The following is a 21107-nucleotide window of genomic DNA, read 5'->3' as shown; positions in this document are numbered from 1 at the left end:
ACCCATCAGTGTTGTTGGTGAAATGATTGCATGATGGTGAATGTGGTTAAATAGGTGCTTCAAGAGGCTTAGTCCCAGCTGCTCCAGTAGAGCTGTGTGAGTGTGATAGCATTCCTGCCAAATACAGCATGACTTAGTGAATTGGTCAAGATCGTAGCAACTGAGGCACAAATATCCAGATTTTGACTCCCTTTCCAGGCTCTCAAAATGCTGCACCCTATATTTCTCATAATGCAAGCGAAATCCAGTGAAATGCCCACATCCTTTAAATTCCACTACCCTATTCACAATGCAGGCTTTCTGTTTCAAATCTGTTGCCAAGATGATGTCACAGAGGTCATTTTCTCTGACTTCCTCCAGAGCCACAGTAGACATCACACTACCGGCTGAGTCATACCTTCAATGAATACTCAACCTTGATTGGAATCAGTGGGCTTTCCCTTTACAGTATATTGAGTAACTTACTCACTAATCAACTCAGCATAAGAGGGTCTCATACTCTGTCTGAGTATTAAGAAACAACCACCAGCTAAGATTCTTTCCAAAATTGCATTTTGGAATGCAACCACACATTGAAAATTAAATGTCTTTCAACTCTTTCCCCATCCTGCCCATTTCATTTAAAGGCTTCAACACATATGTTCCAATTAAAGGTCTTACATCATTGTTTTCCAGTGGAGGAACATGGTTTTGGTCATTCTTCCAGCTCGTAAAATACTTTTTATTGTCGGTATATAATTTCTCCATATTTTAAATATATATAAATCCTTATTCAGCATTGAATGGTCAATGACTCTGCTCCATGTTGGGTTGTAAATACAGAACTCATAGAAGGATCAGAGATGAGACTCAAATGATTATTTTTTCATTTGACATGTTAATTTAAATGTTGTTTGTCCTCTCGTGATGTGGCTTTGGACTGACGATTAAATGAGATTTAAATCCAAACTATTGGGTGTGGATTTATTTTGAATACTGTTTTTTTTTCTGTTAATCTTGAGCAGTGAATGACTTAACTTTAAACCAGAGGACTTTCATTCGGTCTCCTTCCTGAACACAGCTGGATTTCTAGCCACATGACGTGACCAAAGAGCTTTTCCCCAGACAGACACGACGCTGAAGTTGGCTTCCGATTCAGAGCATCCGATTCGGCAGTTAAGGGGAAAGTTAAGGGACATTTAATTTACAGCGCTGAGCGAACAATCCTCCGTGTTTGAACCTCTTACATCGCTGCATAGCCGATTTATTTGGACTGGATTATCCCAGAGAGTCTAAAGATTATTTATAACCCAGTTTGAGATTTGTGAAACCTTTATTCTATTTGTGAAAATATAAACAAGGGAGATTTCAGTGCTTTTTTCGCATCCTGACCACATTAGACCAGGTCCTGATCTAAAACCACTAGACCTACACATCAAATCTGGACTGGATTATCCCAGAGAGTCAGAGGTGCCCAGTACGTCGACCGCGGGCGACCGGGCAATGCTGGTAGACCGCGAGTCATTCATTAAAAAAAAAAAAAATCAAGCTCCGTTAAAATAGACAAAACAGGTTTTGATCCCCCTCCCTTGTCCTCCCTGCCACTTAATTCAGGAGTTTACTTGATTGACAGAAAAAGCGACCTATCGCTTTCCAGTCTGTTAACCCAGAATGCAAAGCGATATAACATCAGTCAAGTGCCGGGTAGTGATGGGAATTCCGGCTCTTCTTGGTGAGCCGGATCATTTGGCTCGGCTCACCAAGAAGAGCCGGCTCTTTCGGCTCCCAAAGGGCTCTTCAGTTTACCACATATTATACCTTTTATAATTAAATAAAATGCCATGCCTCATTTCGCTCCATTTGCTCTTTCCAGCGCTGTTTTTGCAGGGGGCTGATTCTGTGAGCTGCAGCTGACCACGCCCCCCTGCAGGAGAGGGGAGCGTGCTCTGAGATCAGCTGCTAGGCTGCAGCAATCGTGCTACTTTGTGCACATTGTGCAAGCAACGATGTTTTCAAATCTGTAATAAAAATGCTCCTCAAAAACACTATCGAAGCAGTTCCTGCCTTTGTTACGTTAGTTCAAACAGTAACAACGGACTACTTTTCTTAGCGGATGCATGTCAATTTAAATCAATACATAAAACTATTTTTTAAATCAATAAAATCATTTTCTAAATCCATAAAAGCATTTCAATTAATATTGGGAGTCATGTCGTTACTTTGTTGAGAATGTGGCCATGTGTAATAAGCGGGATAATGTGCACATTGCAGATTGCATAATGTGCCTTCATGCCGATCTAGATCCCTCCGCAAACAAAACAAAAAAACGGCTCGTTCGCGGGCGAGAGCCGGCTCCCGTCGTTCGAGAGAGAGAGAGAGAGAGAGAGAGATAGAGAGACTATTTCATTATAACTTTGAGAGACTGTTCATAGGACCCATTTGAGTCTGGTGTCTAAGTTGACTGTTCTACTCGTTTATTGTATTCCTTGTATTTGTGTTTTATGTTTAAGATTTCAGGACATGGAGAGTGGTTTCTTAGCCTGCTTGTTATGTGTTTCTTAACAGAGAGAGAGAGAGAGACATAGAGAGAGGTTAACATGCCATTTTAGTTTTATGTATTCATGTATTTGTTTCTGTTCAAGAACCCAAATAGAGTTGTTGTAGTTATCCCATGTATACATAACACGTGTTATTCAGCTCCTTGCAATTTGGGATTTTATTTTTGGTTGGTAGACCTCGGTGAGCTGGTCATTTCAAAAGTAGCCCACCGGCCCAAAAAGTGTGCCGTGGGCACCCCTGGTCTAAAGAGTCTTTATAACCCAGTTTGAGATTTGTGAAACCTTTATTCTATTTGTGAATATACAAACACAGGTGGAACTTGGAAGGCTGAGGTTGCTGCAGCAGGGATCAGAATCAGAGAGTGAACCCAGCTGGGCAAGCCTTTATGCCTTCTTGTATTTTTTACAAATAGAATAAAGGTTTCACAAATCTCAAACTGTGTTATAAAGAATCTTTAGAGTCTCTGGGATAATCCAGTCCAGATTTGATGAGTCTAGGTCTAGTGGTTTTAGATCAGGACCTGGTCTAATGTGGTCTAGATTAAAAAAAAGCAGCAACATCTCCCTTTTTGTATTTTCACAAATAGAATAAAGGTTTCACAAATCTCAAACTGTGTTATAAAGAATGTTTAGACCCTCTGGGATAATCCAGTCCAGATTTGATGAGTGTAGGTCTAGTGGTTTCAGATCAGGACCTGGTCTAATGTGGTCAGGATGCGAAAAAAGCACTGAAATCTCCCTTTTTTGTATTTTCACAAATAGAATAAAGGTTTCACAGATCTCAAACTGGGTTATAAATCATCTTTAGACTCTCTGGGATAATCCAGTCCAAATAAATCGGCTATGGAGCAATTTAAGAGGTTTAAACACGGAGGATTGTTCGCTCAGCGCTGTAAATTAAATGTCCCTTAACTTTCCCCTTAACTGCCGAATCGGATGCTCTGAATCGGAAGCCAACTTCAGCGTCGTCCAGAACGACTGTATTGCAGAGTTCACTTCACACCCTTTGACAATACTTGGGTCAATGTTTGATCCGGCGGCAGGTGAGAGGCAGAGCTCAGTCCTTATTTAGGAAGCGTGTCCGGCGCGTCACGGCTGGTCTGCGCAGCCACAACTCTGACAAGTGCAGCGGCTTCATTTAACCACCTCATACATGGAATAAAGTCGACGATGGAGTTCATCTGGGGGAATTTCTTCTTCACTTTAGTAGTCATTAGTAAGTATTGAACTTATTTTTGGACGTTGGTGGTGTTATTTGCTTTATTCTCTCACCAAAAGAGTAAATGAGCAACAATTATTTCTAATAGCGAGCGTTTCAAATCGTTTTCATAAGTTGAAGTCGTCAATGTTTAATAGTCGTTGGTCATAACTTTTAGTTTGATTGTTCATTTATTTATTTCTTCTCATAAAACACATCTGAAGAGCAGCAGGGAGTAGTTTCAGTGTGCAGTCCATTTTAGTGAATTATTCTGCCCGGAGGTGCTTTTGTTTTGAAATCACGCCACCCTGCTGCGTTTCTTCCTCTGCTACCAAATAAACTACACGATCCACAGTTAACCCACATGGATTAAATCCAACCAGATAATATCACGTGGCTTTTTGTGTAGAAAAGAGGTCACAGTGTTGTTATATCTGCTTTGTAGTCTGTCGAACCTTTCAGACAGCAGCCACACTTTATTTTACTCTCCTATATCCACATTTCCCCTGTTTCTGAAATGAATTGAAATGTAGATAAATTCTGGGGTTTGCAGGACGCCGAAAGGAGGCACTTTGTTCTGCAGGTAAACAGGCGTGGTTGTGCAGTGAAGGTCTCTTGAGTCCAGAGCCCATGCACATTCCTCTGCCTGCTGACAGAGGGGCAGGCTGCAGGCAGATAGCTGAGCTCTGCCTGTATGGGCTTGTGGGTCTGATTCTACAGGAAGACTCACTCGTACACAGGCAGACTCCATGTCCTGGGGGGTTTAGAGGGCTGTGATTAAAGGTGGATTGTGTCTATGAAGCAACACAGTGTTCTGGGACTTGCAATATCCATCAACGCAGTTATCCACACTTCATGAATAGTATGACCTTCATGTATTTAAACTTTTCGAGTCAAGCTGATGTGTTTATTCAAACGTACATGATTCAACTAAAAAACACCCAACGGAGGAAGTCAGAATGCCCTCCCTCCCATAAACAACCTGATAACAATTTAGTTTGAAAACGTTATGCATGCATACACAAATAAAATAATGATGGTATACAAGCAACAACTGATTTGACAAGGTCCTTATTATCAGTAAAGACACCTTGCATGATGTTGACCCCTGTCATGCATCTTTCTCCCCCTCCAGCTGACAGAATATGGCGCTCACAGTCCTTCAACGTCGGCACTGCAGGTGCCAAGATTTTCAGTGGGCCAGCTGCGGAGGAGTTTGGCTACACGGTTCAACAAGCAACAAACTATGAAGGCAAATGGTATGGATCTGTGTTTTATCTTCGAGGTCCTACACTGCATCGCTTTTGCTTACATCACATACTGTGACCTGTCTAGGTGCTGTAGCTTTGGTGTCCGGTTAATCATTCATTTTAAGTTGTATCTTTGCAAAATCTTTGAAATAGCTATAAAGGTAAGGAAGATAATGATTTAATGCAGAGGGGAGTTTTACTGTAGAGCAAACAAGGTGCTGATACTCACTCAGTGGGCCACTTTTGGAGATACACCTTGTCAGAACAAGCCTTTACACCAAAGATGGCTGAATTCCCAGGTTCAACATGCTCCAAAGATTCTCAGGAGAACTATTTGGCGATGAAGGCCTGTGCTGTAAAGTGTTGCATCTGATTATCAGCTGTCTTGGTGATCTGCATGTACACTCTTGCATTACCACCTCTACATTCATTAATTGTGTATACATACTGTTACCTAATCATTGGTTTGTTAGAACAGACACTATGATTCAAAATTTGAAATCTCAGTTGATTAGTTGTCTGCTCAACTGCATCATTTTGTTTTTAAATGAAGGGAATGATAGCTGCATGGCCAATTCTCTCTGCAAGGCTTTAGAGGTTGTGTTTTTGCAGCTCCTCTGCTTAACCCTGATAATCACAATCGGTTTTTAGACATGCTAGAGGAAATGACTTATGTTGGTTGGCTGCTCATCATACTACCCTTGTCCAGACTGAAGCAGCTACTCGATGGATAGCAATTGTATCGTTGTGTATTCCTAGATGAATGGGTGTAACAATCACCTGCCTAGTGCTAATGTCTCGTGTGAAACCAAAAGCCCTCTTTGATGTTTTTAACTTCAATAATGTAAGAAACATACGTATTTTAAGGCAATCCTTGATGTGTACTTAACCCTTAACCAAGTAGTTATGTTGGGTTTTTGTTGAGTTTCAATTAAAAAAGTAAAAAACGTGTTTAAATCCTGGAGACGATATATTTCCTTTAATACGTAGTTACAACAAAGTTGAAATTGCAGTTTAGATGCGTGGGAAAGAGGAGGAGACAAGGTTCCAGCGCAATATCAGCGTTTACCAAAAGCACCAATGTGCCTGACTCCAGCCTCACAGTGGCGCTAGCATGGCGGCAGACTTTTAGTCATGTTCTAGAACACATTATTTTGTACTAATAGCATTTGATAAGCATAGCATAAACAACAATATATTTTGGGGGGGAAATCTCCATATATTTGATTTAATAAAAAAAAAAGCTCTATACCGATAAGAAACATATAAATACATGTTGAATCTCCTAACACTACCCTGGGCATATCACTGCACAATTGTAGAAACTGTAGTCTTAAATAATAATATGGTACTACATTTTGTCTGAGCTGCTACAAGGTGCATGTGTCACACAAAGAATCCTGCCATGTCTAAAGCTTCTTACATGTTGCGCCACTTAAATTCTAACATTTGGTTAAACAATAACTGAGCTCCTCAGTGATGTCTGGAAGTTGTTCACTCTGAGTCACAGTCAGAGTCACTCCATGTCTGGAGGAGTGTCCTGGTTGCATAATCAGGGGGTGTCCAGTATCTGATAGTGGTCTCTGCTCCCTAACATAAAGAACCACATCCTGTGTGCTGTGCTCTTACCAACATATTAGGATGATTTGTCCATCTTCCTGTGCCTTGTTTGACGCTTTGGAGAGTTTACTTGAAGTTGGTTATAAATTAAGGGTCAGCCTAATAGCAGTATTGGGACTTACATATTTCTAAAATGAGTGGTTCTGGATTTTGAGAAATCTCTTATTTGTATATCTTAGCTTGTGTCAGAATCAGCATCTGGATGGTGTGATGTGGGGGTAACGTTGTTGTAGTCTTGTATCTTGTTTGCTGTTTCTTCAAACGTTAGAAGATCCACATCACTGACTTGTTGGCACTTTCCCAGATTACAAACACACAAAGTTACTCTCTTTATGACTGTTTTTGGATGTTTTGTACTGTTTTTCTGTTTAAATTGGCCGGCTGAGGGTCTGACCCCTGTTTGATTTGTAACTAATGAAATCAAATCACTTTTTTTTGCCACAACAATTTAACTTTAAGATTGAAATTCTGTAACCATTTTACAGAATTAAATCATTTGGAGTCCTATTTAGCTCCTGTATGTGCAGCACTGTACACAAAAACATTTACTGTAATTTCATGTTTATGAGTTAGGAAGAGATGGATATTGTTATTTTCTACAGGCTCCTGGTTGGTGCCCCATGGAGTGGTTTGACTAACAGGAAGGGGGATGTTTACAAGTGTCCAGTCTCAGGGTCCAGAAACAGCTGTGACAAGCTCAATCTTCAAGGTAAGGTTTGGTGTTTTATTGTTTAACCTCTGACTTCTACACCAAACATTGTCCATGTACTTCAAATGCCGAAACAGAACTGAAGAAATGTGCTGTATTTAAAACATATCCCAAATATCTCCAGACATTAGGCTTCTGATGTTCTGAAAATTAATACAAAATATAAGAATAATAGCAGTTTACAGCAAAGCAAGTATTCCATTAATACTTTGAGCTAAGGAAAATTGTAAGAATTCAAGTTTTATAAACATAATATTTTATTTACTGATTATTTGCCTTTGCCTCTCTGTCCACAGATTCTGTTAGTATTCCAGATGTTAGAAGCGTCAACAACAACATGAGCCTGGGTTTGACTCTTACCCGGATGCCTGCTTCTAATGATTTGATGGTGTGTGTCAGTGTGTGTGTGTGTGTGTGTGTGTGTGTGTGTGTGTGTGTGTGTGTGTGTGTGCGTGCGTGCGTGTGTGTGTGTGTGTGTGTGTGTGTGTGCGCGTGTGCGTGTGTGTGTGCATGTGCGTGCGTGTGTGTGTGTTTTCATAATAAGGATACAAAAGGAAGTTGTGCTATTTAGAGATTGGCAGGTCGTTTCTGCATCGATTTTCTATCTTTGTGTTTAGTGATACAGTATATTTTTAGGTGGAAGCAAGTGTGTGGCTGATAGCAGCAGGAAGTAGTCTTACTAAATTAAGACAACAGACACCGCACATAAAGGTCTATTTATTTAACAACGACATAGTTAATATAACATATCATTGTATGTTCAACTCAAACTCAAGAGCTTATAAGGAAAAGATTGACTTTCCATTACGTCTCCTCTCATGTGATGCAGATGTGCGGTCCTCTTTGGGGACAGCAGTGTGGCAATCAGGTCTTCTACCCAGGAATATGTGCAAGAATGAACCCCCTGTTTCAACCTCAACCTGCCTTCTCTCCTGCCATCCAGAGTAAGATCTGTATTTTTTTTTTAAATATGATGGCAGATATGTTGAGCTACTGTATGTATTGTATCTTTGAGTTGGCTCACAAACAGCAACATATTTAACAAAAGACATGGCCTGTTTTAAATTATTGTTTTAAATGTATCTGCTAGGTTCACATTGTTTACAACACAGCTTGGTAATACTCTGCCTTTTATCAGCTTCTCGAATCATCAATGTAATTTTTTTTTACAAACCTTTAAAACTGTTTTTTTGCTTGCAGCTGTTAAACCACATAATAATGTAATTTTAACAAATGTAGAAAAAAGGCAACTAACAGGTAGCTGCCATATTATGCATGAAATGTGAACATACAGTGATCAGCAGTAAAGTGAAGGGCATGAACTTACAATTATTGACTTCTGTCAAAATGTATCATCATATTTCTCCTCGCACATTACTAGCATGTGGAGGGCCTATGGACATCGTGATTGTGTTGGATGGTTCCAACAGTATTTATCCTTGGGCTCCAATGACCGCGTTCCTCCAGAAATTAATACCTGCACTCGACATCGGGCCCAAAAAAACACAGGTAACGTCATGTTTTACTAGTCACAAGAGGAAATCTATGCAGAGAATAAGGCGGGGGTTCATGCTGTACATTATCACACTATTGTTTCATTATGCCAGGTCAGTGTCATTCAGTATGCTGTCGAGCCGAAGTTTGAACTCACACTGAACCAGTATACAACCAAAGATGAGGTGCTAGCTGCAACATCCAAAATCACACAAATGTACGGCTCTTCCACCAACACCTTTCATGCGATCCAATATGCCAGGTTAGTGTTGCAGTGGAACCACCTTTTATGCATTTCTGTTTTTATGATTTACTTAATTTATATGGTTGGTATATTTGCTTCAGTTTTTCTTATGATTTGTCTGTTGTTCTTTTTGTCTTGTCTGTTTATTTGTTGTATTATAACCTGATTAAGAACTAATGATTATTTGATTTATTGAAAAGTGTCCACTGTATCTGCCCTGTTCAGTCAGTGGGGTTTCGATATTAGCAATGGAGGGCGACCAGGCGCTGCCAAGGTGATGGTAGTGGTCACTGACGGGGAGTCTCACGACTCGGCCTTCAGTGATACAGTCATCTCAGACTGTGAGGCACAAGGTATCACCCGCTTCGGTATCGCTGTAAGTGATGATCTGCAATTTAATACCAATGACATCCAACTACCTCCAATTATATGGTTTATATTTTAGTTTAAAATCTATATTATTGTAGATGTGAACAATGCTGACTGCACATCATTGGATGACTTTGCAAAACATATTATGCCTTTTATCTGCATACATGTCTGATTAATTAGTAGTTATGATGTGCCGGTGTTAGTGTATCTGAATTTGTGGTGTTCCATTTTTTTCCATAGGTCCTGGGTTATTACATCCGAAACGACATCAACACAGACAACCTCATAAAAGAAATCAAATCCATTGCCAGTGTACCCACAGAGAAGTACTTCTTCAATGTGTCTGAAGAGGCGGCCCTCTCCACCATCGCTGGAGCATTGGGAAGCCGCATCTTCAACATAGAAGGTGCATACAGTAATATACATTATCTATGGTTCTTGTTTCACAGGCTGTATGTGTACTTGACAAATGCATCATCCAGGCATGTCACAACATACCTGTCACAGCTGAAGATCAAAAGTGTCTTTTTTTTGCCTTTTTTCCGATTTTGTATATGCATCTCGGTTTTAATTGTGTTGTTTGTCCGTACTTCTCATTCTGTAATTTTTCTGTCATTGTCATTTCTGTTTAATTTGGCACTATCATCCACTTTAGAGGATGACCCAAATAGAATTTGGTGGTCGTAAAGTAATAAAACGTTAGGACCATTTTGCACACTTTTCTAAAAGGATAAAAAATGAGGCTATGACATTTTGGAAATACATGAGTTTTAAACTGCAATTTGACTTTAGCTGAGGCAGTAACTGTGAGGCGGTAATAGTTGTCAATGCTGGTGTTTAAACAATGCTCTGTTCCAACAAGGCACTGGAAAAGGGGGCGACAACTTTAAGATGGAAATGTCCCAGGTCGGATTCAGCGCTCACTATTCAAGTCGACAGGTAAAGAACACTGTATTGTGCACCTCTAAACCTTTCTAATCAATTGTGACATGGCAAGTTCACACATCCACCACTATGTTGAAAAATGTCATGGTTTTGTGGTCGTGGCAGTGTAAAACATGTTAAAGGAAGTCTAGTTTTAAAGTCAATAGGATAAACAGGTGTTTGTACTCCTTTGAGAACATTTAAAATGTTAAGTTAGCACAGCAGTAATTATCATCAGCAATAAAGTCTCAAAGCTTGCAATACAAAGGATCAAATAAGCACTTCTCCCACAAGGTACATGCTACATGGTAGTACATGCTACATGGTAGTACCTGCTACGTACAATCACAGGTTTTTGGCGAAAGCAGTGTATTGATGGACACAAAGATAAATAAAACACATACGTTGTTTCCAGACTATGCTTTATTTGTTGTCTCTTGCCCTATCATTTGCCACACATCACATGCAGTGAGGCTGACACTACAGGGTAGACAACGGAAAAACACTGAAGCATTGACAGAATATTTTTAGGTGTGGGTGACAGACACCACAGACCAGTGGCGGTTCTCGACCAATTTGGCTGGGGGGGCCACTGGGGGGCCACTGGGGGGCACAATAAATGCAGGACGAAAAAGAGAACTAGAGAGTATGAAGTAATTGCGCATAAGAAAACAATGCAATACAGTTATTGGTATTTGTTTCAGTACACTTATTTATTTCAGATAGATCTTATAGTTATTACTGTTAGCTTCAGCTTAAGTTATAGTGCAATGTTTGCACTAACACCATATTTATATAAAAATAAAGGCAATGAACAGTTACATCTCTACTTTACATAAGGGTGTCTGCACAATCTCACATTACAGCAACACAATCATGCGGATTTTGGCAAACCGAGTACCAGAAAATATACATTTAAAAAAAATAATAATAATTGTTTGGGGGGTCACAGGGGGGTCAGAGGTCCGTGTTAGGGGGGCACTGCCCCCCCTAGAACCGCCCCTGCCACAGACCACAGGTTTCTACTGTCAAAGCAATGAAAATATGTGACAATTACTAAATACAATAAAGTGAACCCTTTGTGTAACACCTATCAAAATAGCATTGATAATGTCACCATGATTTGAAGTGACAATACAACTGGTCACAGAATCTGGCTGACCACAAAATACATTGTGAAAACACATCGCTTTGCTTCACAGCAGCCCTCCTGCAGTACTGCGGGTTTCTCGCTAAAAGGAATGAGGAAGCTGCTTTTTTTCTCTTCAGCATTCTGTCAAGAATAATCACATAATATTATAAGATGCCCTGATCTCACACTGTTCTGAATGCTATTGGTGGTTTTCACTGGGGTAGCTCAGTAGAGTAACTCCCTTTGATATCGTTTAAAAGCTTTGATACTGAAATATATATAAATGCTTTGAACTCTAGTAGTATTTGTTTGGTAGCTGCTGACTGATCTTTGACCCGTGCTGTTTCAGGATGTGATGATGCTGGGAGCAGTGGGAGCCTACGCTTGGAGCGGCACTGTTGTCCATCAAAAAGGGTCAAAAGCTGACATTCTCCCTTTCTCAGCCTTTGAGGGAATACTTCAAGACAGAAACCACAGCTCACTACTGGGTAGGCATTAACCTTTTCCTCTGCATTCATCATATTTGATTCTGTAACTTAAACAATTTTGCATGAAGCAACACAGAAACCAGACTGGAGGATGGCTGTTTTCAAATGTGTGTGTTACATTACATCACGGTGTAAAGCAAAACGATTTCTCAAGCTCAAAATGTCAGCTAGTAAAATGTGCTTTTTGGGGTTCCCAGGCTATTCTGTCACCACACTCAGCGATGTGTCCACTGAATACTTTGTGGCTGGTGCACCTCGCTCCAACCACTCTGGACAAGTTATCGTCTATACCGTCAATGCCCAGAAACAATCTGCTATAATAGATTCTGAAAGAGGGAAACAGGTACTGACATTTGAGGATGTGGTATTCACAATTTCCCCTAATACAAACATTTATACTTGTAGGAAGTATTTATAATCAGTAAACCGCTTGAACTCCTCCCCTAGATTGGGTCATACTTTGGGAGTGTCCTATGCCCCCTGGACGTGGACAGAGACGGGGTGACGGACCTCCTGCTGGTCGGAGCACCCATGTTCATGAGCGATATGCAGAGAGAGGAAGGCAAGGTCTACATCTTCCAGGTCACCAAGGTACAAATACTCCACATGTCACTCAGTGGGTGTAAAAAGTCAAGAAGATATCTTCAAAGCTTGACTTCAACGATAGAATTGAAAAGACCTGCACCAAGAGGTCTCGCTCCACAGGCCTCATTGTTCCCGTGTTTGTGATCTGAAGGGTATACTGAACGAGCAGGGATTCCTCAGTGGTCCCCCCCCAACAGAGAACGCTCGTTTTGGGATGGCTATCTCTGCCGTTCCTGATCTGGACCTCGACGGATACAATGATATTGTAGTCGGAGCCCCACTGGAAGACAAAGGAAAAGGTGTCATCTACATCTACAACGGGGAGAAGAAGACACTAAACAAACAGTACTCACAGGTACGGAGGACAATTGATATCTGACTGACAGAGACTTGTCTTGGAAGCTTTTTGTTTTAATTGGGGCTAAAAAGAAAGGTCTCCTATGATTAATGACAGTTAATTTATTAAACTTTGAAATAATTAGCAGGTATTGTTGATAATGTGTTTCAGAGAATCTTTGGCTCAAAACTGGATCCTCAGCTGCAGTATTTCGGACGGTCCCTCGATAGCTACACAGATCTGAATGATGACACAATCCCTGACATCTCCATTGGAGCATATGGCAAAGTGGTGCAGCTCTGGTATGTCTGGCAACCTGTAATAACATCTGTCTGTATGAAATAATTGACCACATTGTATTACAATCATCAAAGTCAGTAAATGAGTCCATTGTTTATAAAAAAGTGTTAATTTAAATGTACTCTTGGTTTTCAGGTCCAGAGGTGTGGCATCTGTCACGGCGGGAGCTTCTTTCAAACCCGATAAAATCAACATTTTCAACAAACCCTGTAACATTAATGGACGCAAGCTTACATGTTTCAACACCAACCTCTGTTTCAGTGCTGCATTCAGGCCTAAGAAACCCGTTGGACCCATTGGTAAATCTGATTACCTCTTGTGCTGCTCGGGAATAAGTAGATTCCTGTAATTTAAAGTAATACTTTTGGAGAATACACTTTGCTTTGTTTGCTGTCTTACCAAGAGTTGATGAGAAGATCACCACACTCATGTCTGTGTTGTAAATAGGAAGCTACAGCTACAAGCCACTGAGCTTAGCTTAACTTAACTTAACAAAAAGACTAAAAACAGGTAATTCAGACATTCTGGCCCGTTGAAGGTGACAAAATCCACAAGCAGAGATGTGGGACGGTATTGATTTTCTCATTGAACTCAAGGCAAGAAAGCAAAAAAACATTTTTGCCAAAATAACGCGATTTCCTGAAAGATTTTCAAATAATTAGGTTTGAGAATAAACACCTTCTACTCTTCTTTTTACAGATATATCCTACACTTTGACTCTGGACGCTGACTTGCAGGCTTCACGGGTGACATCAAGAGGACTGTTCAGTCAAAACAATGAACGCTACCTCACAGAGAAGGCAAAAATATCATCTGTGCCCCTGTGTCTGGATTACCAGGTCTATGTTCAGGTAATGCCAACAAAATTGGTTTTGCAGTCATCAAATAGCATCAATGAATGTGAGCACATTGTAGAGCTATTACTTCATATCTCCTGACCTGTCCACACGTTGTTTCTCTAACAGGAGGCACCAGACTTTGTCAATTCCCTCAGTCTGAAAGTAGAAATCGAGCAGCAGAATGCAGATGTGAACCCTGTCCTCGATAGGTTTTCTTCAAGTGCATGGGAGTTCTTTGTAAGTGATACAGTGCATGAAATGTCTGAATGTGTGTTCATTTGTTTGCCTTTGGTCTTAAGGGGTTAACAGGAAACAATCAGGTGACAAGGACTTTAAATAGTGTTATTTTGTACAGTCACTTAAAATGACATGGTGTGAAATGATTACATACTTTTCAAACGTAAGTGATTCACTAAGTCACGCAAGCTCTAAGATTTACACAACTGGTGTTTTCCCAAACAAAAGGTTAAAGTTCATTCAATGCAGTACAAATATAATACGGTTTCATTCGTTTTAAAGATGCCTTAAGAGAATAATGAAGCAGCATCCTGGGCTGAATTTGCCGCTCTGTTATTGTTTCAGATCCCCTTCACAAAAGACTGCGGCTCTGATGACGTGTGTGTCAGCGATCTGGTGCTCAGTGTGAAAACAGACACAAAGGCGTCCAGGTAAGAATCATCAATGTTTGTGTGAAGATGTAACATGTCTAACTTGCTCAATGTGGGATTGTATCTTCAGGTTAAAGAATTCGTTTTTAATTGAAGGGTTTTTAGAGTTGTAATAATGATGTGTGTAACAGAACAAGCTCAGGCACGGAGATGTCTTTCTTCACTATGAGTCATTTGTAAAATAAGGGTAAGCGATCACCTCAAGGCTCTTAAGAATAATTATTTCTACCAGCTTCTTACTTTAATGCGACGGCCCTCTCAGTAAATAATGACAACTTTAATATTTTCGTTGAAGTTTCGATTTTTGTTTTAGTTAAAGTCGGCGATTATAATAATAGATTCTTAGGGTTTACATTTGTAAACAGCAGCCCTCTCATGCTGTACTGAAATGACCATCTGTTATTGTACCAACCCTAGGGTCCTGTTTTTTAATTTATGTGGTAGTATGCACATTTATGTAACAAAGAAGAAAGACTTGCATGTCTAAATCTATATTTAATGTTATGCCTTGGTAACGTCTAACAAACATTACACCATTTTCTATTATTCTCTTTTATAAGTCTGTCTTATTTTTAAATAGCTGCGTTAGTTCGAGTTTTCCAGTTTACAGAGCAACTGCATAGTCCATTAAATAACTGGGTCAGACTTGTGAGTTTGGGAAAAACTAACAACGTTTTAGTGATATGTGCTGAGTAATAAGCAAAATAACTCAAGTAAAACATTAAACCTATTCACAAACATTTGATTTGTGATTTTGAAGCTGTCATTTATTTCCATGTTTGTAAACGTGTGCTGTCTCCACTGTATTTATAGATGTTAATGAAAAAAGAAGAGAAAAACCAACACTCTTTGACACAAAATGAATAAATCACCCTAGGCTCACATATTTACACAACTCCCGTCATTTAATCAAGTAAAGACAGTTTAACTATCCCTACTTATTGCTATTCCTATGGTCAAATACAATGCTCATTCTGTGAGTATGGTCCTTGTATCATGTAAATGCAGAGTACAGAAATCTGAGCACTTGTCTTGCAGCTCAGCTCCCGTTATGGTCAGCGCTAGTAACCGAGAACTGTCATTTGAAGTGGTCGTGAAGAACAAAAAGGAGAACGCGTATAACACTCAGGTCTTGGCCACTTTCTCTGGGAACCTCTACTACTCCTCTGTCTTCCCTCCTGTGAGTAAAAGATGTCTTATTCACGTGTTTGAATAGACTTTTCTGGCAGATTTGTCAACATGATAATCACAAAATGGCACATGTACTAAATAAAGGCATCATCATCTAATTGTTTTTCCACTTAATCTAGCCTTTAATAATTGTTTTCAGCATTTAATGCATACTTAATTAAGAACAAATGTGTATGAATTGTTTCTCTACTTTTCTGTATGTGCTGGTGAAGTTTTTGGAATAAAGTTAAGAGATTTTGAGTTGTGTATTGTAAGTTAAACAAAGCCTATCTGCAGTCATGTGCAATTCTGAACTGCACATTTACAGACGGATGGAGTCAAATGCGCTTCAACTCAAACCCAAACTGTCACCTGCCAAGTGGGATACCCAGCATTAAAAAAAGACGAAGAAGTAAGTTACAAGCAAAAAGACTTAAACATATGAAATATCTTCATCTCTTATATACAAATGTCTTTCTTTGGCTAATTATGGTAAATAATGCAAAACATCACAATATTTCATTACAGATGAAATTTCAGATGAATTTTGAATACAATCTTGACATGTTGCAAAACCAAGCCGAGGTGAAATTTGAGGCCAAGAGGTACACTTCATTAATTAGTGATCTAATGAAGAACTCTGACTCGTTACCTGATTTAAAGGTAATAATATTCTGTTCCTATTTTTCCTTTACAGTGATGGTAAAGAGGAAAGACCAGCAGACAACAAGGTGGACATTTCACTTCCTGTTCGATATGATGCAGGGATTGGTTTATCAAGGTGATTTTAATTAAAATGGCAATTATTAACATACATTAACAGTTGATGATGGCAGATCTTTAAAGTGAATGTTTATATTTTGTCACAGGCAGTCAAATATCAATTTCTACGTGGCAGACACTGCAGTTCCCGTGGTAACAACGGTGACAAGTCTTGATGATATCGGCCCAGTGTTTAACTTCACAGTAAAGGTGCAATAAACTAATATGCCTCTTGATATATCTTTATCTAATTTTCTCATTTTATATTTTTCAACTATATTAATTGAAACAAATTATATTTAAAGGTTTCAACAAGTAGCTTCCCTGTCAGCCTCATGTATGTGACCATCGCTCTGCCAGTGTCCACTAAAGGTGGAAACCAGCTGCTCTACGTGACCAGCGTGGACACACAAACAGTGAGTACTCATTCACCAAATACCAGCAACTTCCTAAATAGTTTGTAAAAAAACGTTTAACTTAACAATCTATAGAATTTCCATAGTGTATTGTATCTTAAAGGTCACCTATTATGCAAAATCCACTTGTTCCTGTCTTTTATACATAAACATGTGTTTAGAGATTCTGAAAGTTTCAGGAAAAAAGATTATCTCACTTTGTGTCCTGATCCATTTATATAAAAACCTGTCTGAAAATGAACTGATCAGATGTTGGCCACTTTATGATGTCATAACGATTTTTTGGCTTGTGTAAATGTTCTTGAATTGTACTGTATGATTTGGACTGTGTCATGCTTTGGGAGAATAAATGACCTAAGGCCTGTGCTCCTGCAGGGGGGAGCTGTCAGCTGCGACTCCAGCGGCCTGGTCGATCCTTTGAAGATCGGACTGAAGAACCACAAAGTGTCTTTCTCGGAAGAGAACCTCAGAGGCATGGAGAAACTGGTCAGTCTCTTATTTCTTTGAGCATTTGAATCATAGGGGAAAATAGTGATTCTTAAATCTAATTAGGAACACTGAGCATGAGAAGTACCTTATGTGAAAATGTTTTATGATACAATAGTTTGTACATGTATGTGATTTTATCCTATTCTTGTTTAGTTGTTATTGAATGCATGGTTTCTATTTGTTTCACAAAAAGCCTAGATGTAGAAGAAACTTTAAGTAATTTGAAACGTTGTGGTTGCAACACAATTTAGTGTTGTGTACTGATTTATATTTGCTGACATTGTTTCTTTTAATCAAAAGGACTGCAAGACTGCAACATGCGAGTATATAAAGTGCATCCTCAAGGACACCGAAATAAATACCGACTACTTTGTGAAAGTTAAAACAAGGATCTGGAGTGGCACATTTATTTCGGTAAATATGTTCAGAAGTTAATTTCATACTACCATTGGTTTTTCCTTCTTTCTTTTTTTACCATGAATTCTCTTGTGTTATTATTAAATGAATACATTTTCAGTGCTCTTATTTGTATACATTTGTCCTGATAGGCCACCTATCAGACGATTGAGTTGACCTCCAACTTTGATGTGGAGACCTCCAACCCTGACCTGCTCATCATCGGCCTCAAACAGCTACCAGTAAGATTGTGATTGTCTGCCTCATAAAAAGAAATAAGAAAAAGGAAAATATATATACTGTTTTGTTTCTTCATTTGGCATGGTCTGTCATGTGGTGCTTGCTGTTTTTTGTTAATAATGCGATATCTGAGTGAGACAGACGATGAGCTCTCCTCTCCTGCTGCAGGTGGTGCTGACGGTCAGTAAACCTGGAGAGAAAGGGGATGTTCCAGTGGGAGTGATAGCAGGAAGCGTCATTGGTGGACTGCTGCTGTTGGCTCTGGCCGTCGGACTGCTGTGGAAAGTAAGTGTCTGTCTAGTGTCTCCCATTTGAAAAAAACAATTACAATATAGGAAGCAACATCAGTAGAATATTGTAGCTTAGGCTTTTTGGATGATGATCTGTATACATGAGCATTTTACCAAGAAGAATCTACCTGATCTGTGTTTCATGCGACTGAGCAGCTTTATTTAAAGTTTGGAAATAAAACATGTGTTCATCACTCGTCTCCTGCAACAGATTTCAATATAACTGGATATATTCTTACCAAAAACATATGCTAGAATCTCTTTTTGATTGATTCCGATATCTTTTTCGTATAAAATAAACTGTGCCTGAACTGAATCTGTTTACTTTCCAGTTTGGGTTTTTCAAAAGAAAGTACAAGCAGCTTCAGATGGAGGATGACGACACGCAGAGCCGCGCACATGTGGATGAAGTGCTGTAACGTAAGACGAGACCTGCAGCGTCTCTCTGCTCACTGTTGCATTGTTCTCAGTGTGCATACTGGTACTCGTCACTGGTGCTCATAACGTGCTGATCGACTGAAGAGCAATCACTGTAAATTGGACATTTGAATACGTCGATAAAAGTTGGTGGATAAATGGGATTTGGATCATTTTACAGAGGATCTTTTTTTTTGTCTTTATTTTGTTGAGCTTTGTGGGCTATACATTGATCAGTTGCTGTCATGCACTGACTTGAATTCAATGTAAAAACTGTCTTTTCCCCCAATATGACAGGATGCAATACTTTTTCTTCTTTAGATGACATTATGGATTTAGAGTTAAACACTGTAAAGGCATTTAAGATACACATTGCATTTTTATAACAACATGGTAACATGATAGAAATATTGCATTCTCAATTAGAAAGACCTTATCTTTAATAATGCTCATTTGCATTAATCTTTTTATTACACATGTGGTCTGTAGTTTATACTGCTTTTTGATCCAGCGTCACCTCAGCCACTCAGGGCTTTTATTGCATTTATTGACATTAGTATTTTCTATGTAAACAAGAAATGATACCTTTCCTGGACAGAGTGAAAGCTATTACTCTGTGTGTATGTCACTGTATATACTGTAAGATAGAATTATGATCTTTCATATTGGGTTTTGTAAATGCAAAGGTTTTACTTGTGTTGGTTTTATCTTTATTGATTATTTGTAATATTGACGATATTTTGTTGTTTTTTACCATTTGTTGCACATCTTGCCAGGTCTTTTTTCAGTAGCATATTGTGTTATTGTAATCTGTTAAATGTTTATTGATTAATTAATGGTTAATGGAGTATGACCAGCAAATGTTTTTGTTAAACCATTAAATCCATTGTCAAAATTGATGCAAGTACGTGTTTTCTGTTAACCAACAGATTGATAACTTTGGAGCGTAAAAAAACCCCACAATGCCATAAATCAATGAAACACACTTTGTTTCTCGCTCAACTACCGAGAAATAGTTCATGACTCTGAGATGTTGAATGGTAGTAATCAAATATATTCTGTGGTAAATCTGCACACTTACAGTGGGGGGATTGAGAGAGTTTAGGCTCAGTTAAAGCTGTATTAGCACAATGTTGCCACTAGATGGCAGCATGACATAGATGACGTGTTGGCACTGTTCAGTATTTTCTCTCTGTTCTGTTGATGAACACAATTCAATTAATACATCACATTTATGACCTATTTGGTATTGTGTTTCTCTTTTCTTGCATCTCTTCTCCTCTCCCCTCTCGCTGGACCACCTTTAGAGCACTTGGCCCTGAAAGGACCTTACTTGGACCACTTCCCTTTAAGTTTGTAGCTCAATTGCAATTAGTTTCCTCAGAGTTTTGACTGTCGTGTGTTCCCACAGTCAGGTTTCTGTCCCTTGACTGTGTAGGAATGTGTTTCTGAATGTTTTCCCTTTGAGCGAGCCAACTCCGGCACCCAGCAGAGTCTTAAGCATTTCTTCTGGCGAGGTGGAATATGCTATTTGTCTCTAATAACTATCTTTTTTATGAAGACTGGACTTGAGCTTCCCTTGTTGGAGGGGATACATAGAATTTAGATGATTGAATTACTCTGTTTCACAATTACTCTTGCACTACGGGGTTGAGCAATAGCATTGGGAGTCCATGAGTACAGGGAGCTATGTGGAAATAATACTTTGTACATCTCCTGAGGGTTTCCTGCAAGTTGATTGACAGTTGCAGCCAAACATCTGACCAATGCCATGCACAATGGGACGATTGCTCACAAATTACTGCAATATTGTAAACCTAAAGTGATGTCAAAGCAAATTATTGAATACCCCTTGGCTTTGTTTTGCATTTTCTGAGAGATTTTTTCATCTATTTCATTCGATACCTAAAACTTGAAAGATTTTGTCAAGCCTGTCCGAAGGATATTGGAGTAGCTAACAGTATTACAGCCTGAACTTAGACTTTATTTTTTAAATGATGGGTTAGAGTACAACAACAAAGTAAATCCCCATGGCTTGTAGATATTCTGCTGTACTGATTTTAGTTTCAATCAGCACCAACAGTTTGCTGCGTTGGTCTGTTTGAACCAAACTTAGCTGAGAGCCTGGGACAGGGAGCACTGTGTCCCTCTGCTGATGCCATTAATGGCTTCAGGAGGACAGCCAGCACTTTAAAGTTGATACAGCAGTGCAGAAATGTACTCGCATGTC

The 21107-nt window shown here is 39.3% G+C and overlaps 1 protein-coding gene across 1 annotated transcript; it reads left to right on the top strand.

The window, feature by feature from the left end:
• The first annotated feature begins 3577 nt into the window (after positions 1–3577).
• Positions 3578–19776, top strand: itga2.2 (integrin, alpha 2 (CD49B, alpha 2 subunit of VLA-2 receptor), tandem duplicate 2). The gene is made up of 30 exons (XM_034092084.2): positions 3578–3753; positions 4871–4994; positions 7208–7314; positions 7611–7702; positions 8144–8258; positions 8696–8823; positions 8922–9070; positions 9278–9428; positions 9665–9830; positions 10287–10363; positions 11830–11968; positions 12166–12311; positions 12416–12559; positions 12705–12908; positions 13062–13192; positions 13326–13489; positions 13890–14041; positions 14156–14266; positions 14612–14697; positions 15736–15877; positions 16196–16279; positions 16396–16472; positions 16565–16648; positions 16737–16839; positions 16935–17045; positions 17421–17531; positions 17835–17948; positions 18083–18172; positions 18339–18455; positions 18793–19776. The coding sequence occupies exons 1-30, from the start codon at positions 3708–3710 to the stop codon at positions 18877–18879; spliced, it is 3552 nt and encodes a 1183-aa protein (XP_033947975.1). The 5' UTR covers positions 3578–3707; the 3' UTR covers positions 18880–19776.
• Positions 19777–21107: the final 1331 nt, after the last annotated feature.

This window comes from Pseudochaenichthys georgianus, chromosome 9 (assembly GCF_902827115.2).
Source record: "Pseudochaenichthys georgianus chromosome 9, fPseGeo1.2, whole genome shotgun sequence".
Taxonomy (NCBI): domain Eukaryota; kingdom Metazoa; phylum Chordata; class Actinopteri; order Perciformes; family Channichthyidae; genus Pseudochaenichthys; species Pseudochaenichthys georgianus.
Note: the sequence above shows the minus strand (reverse complement) of the source record. Positions and strands in the feature narration are given on the sequence as shown.

What these genes read in the sequence shown, in the direction of transcription:
- itga2.2 (XM_034092084.2), top strand. Translation starts at nt 3,708, where the DNA reads ATGGAGTTCATCTGGGGGAATTTCTTCTTCACTTTAGTAGTCATTA. An exon ending in ACAAACTATGAAGGCAAATG is followed by an intron (nt 4,995 to 7,207) that starts GTATGGATCTGT and finishes TATTTTCTACAG; the next exon opens with GCTCCTGGTTGGTGCCCCAT. An exon ending in TCGGCCTCAAACAGCTACCA is followed by an intron (nt 18,173 to 18,338) that starts GTAAGATTGTGA and finishes CTCCTGCTGCAG; the next exon opens with GTGGTGCTGACGGTCAGTAA.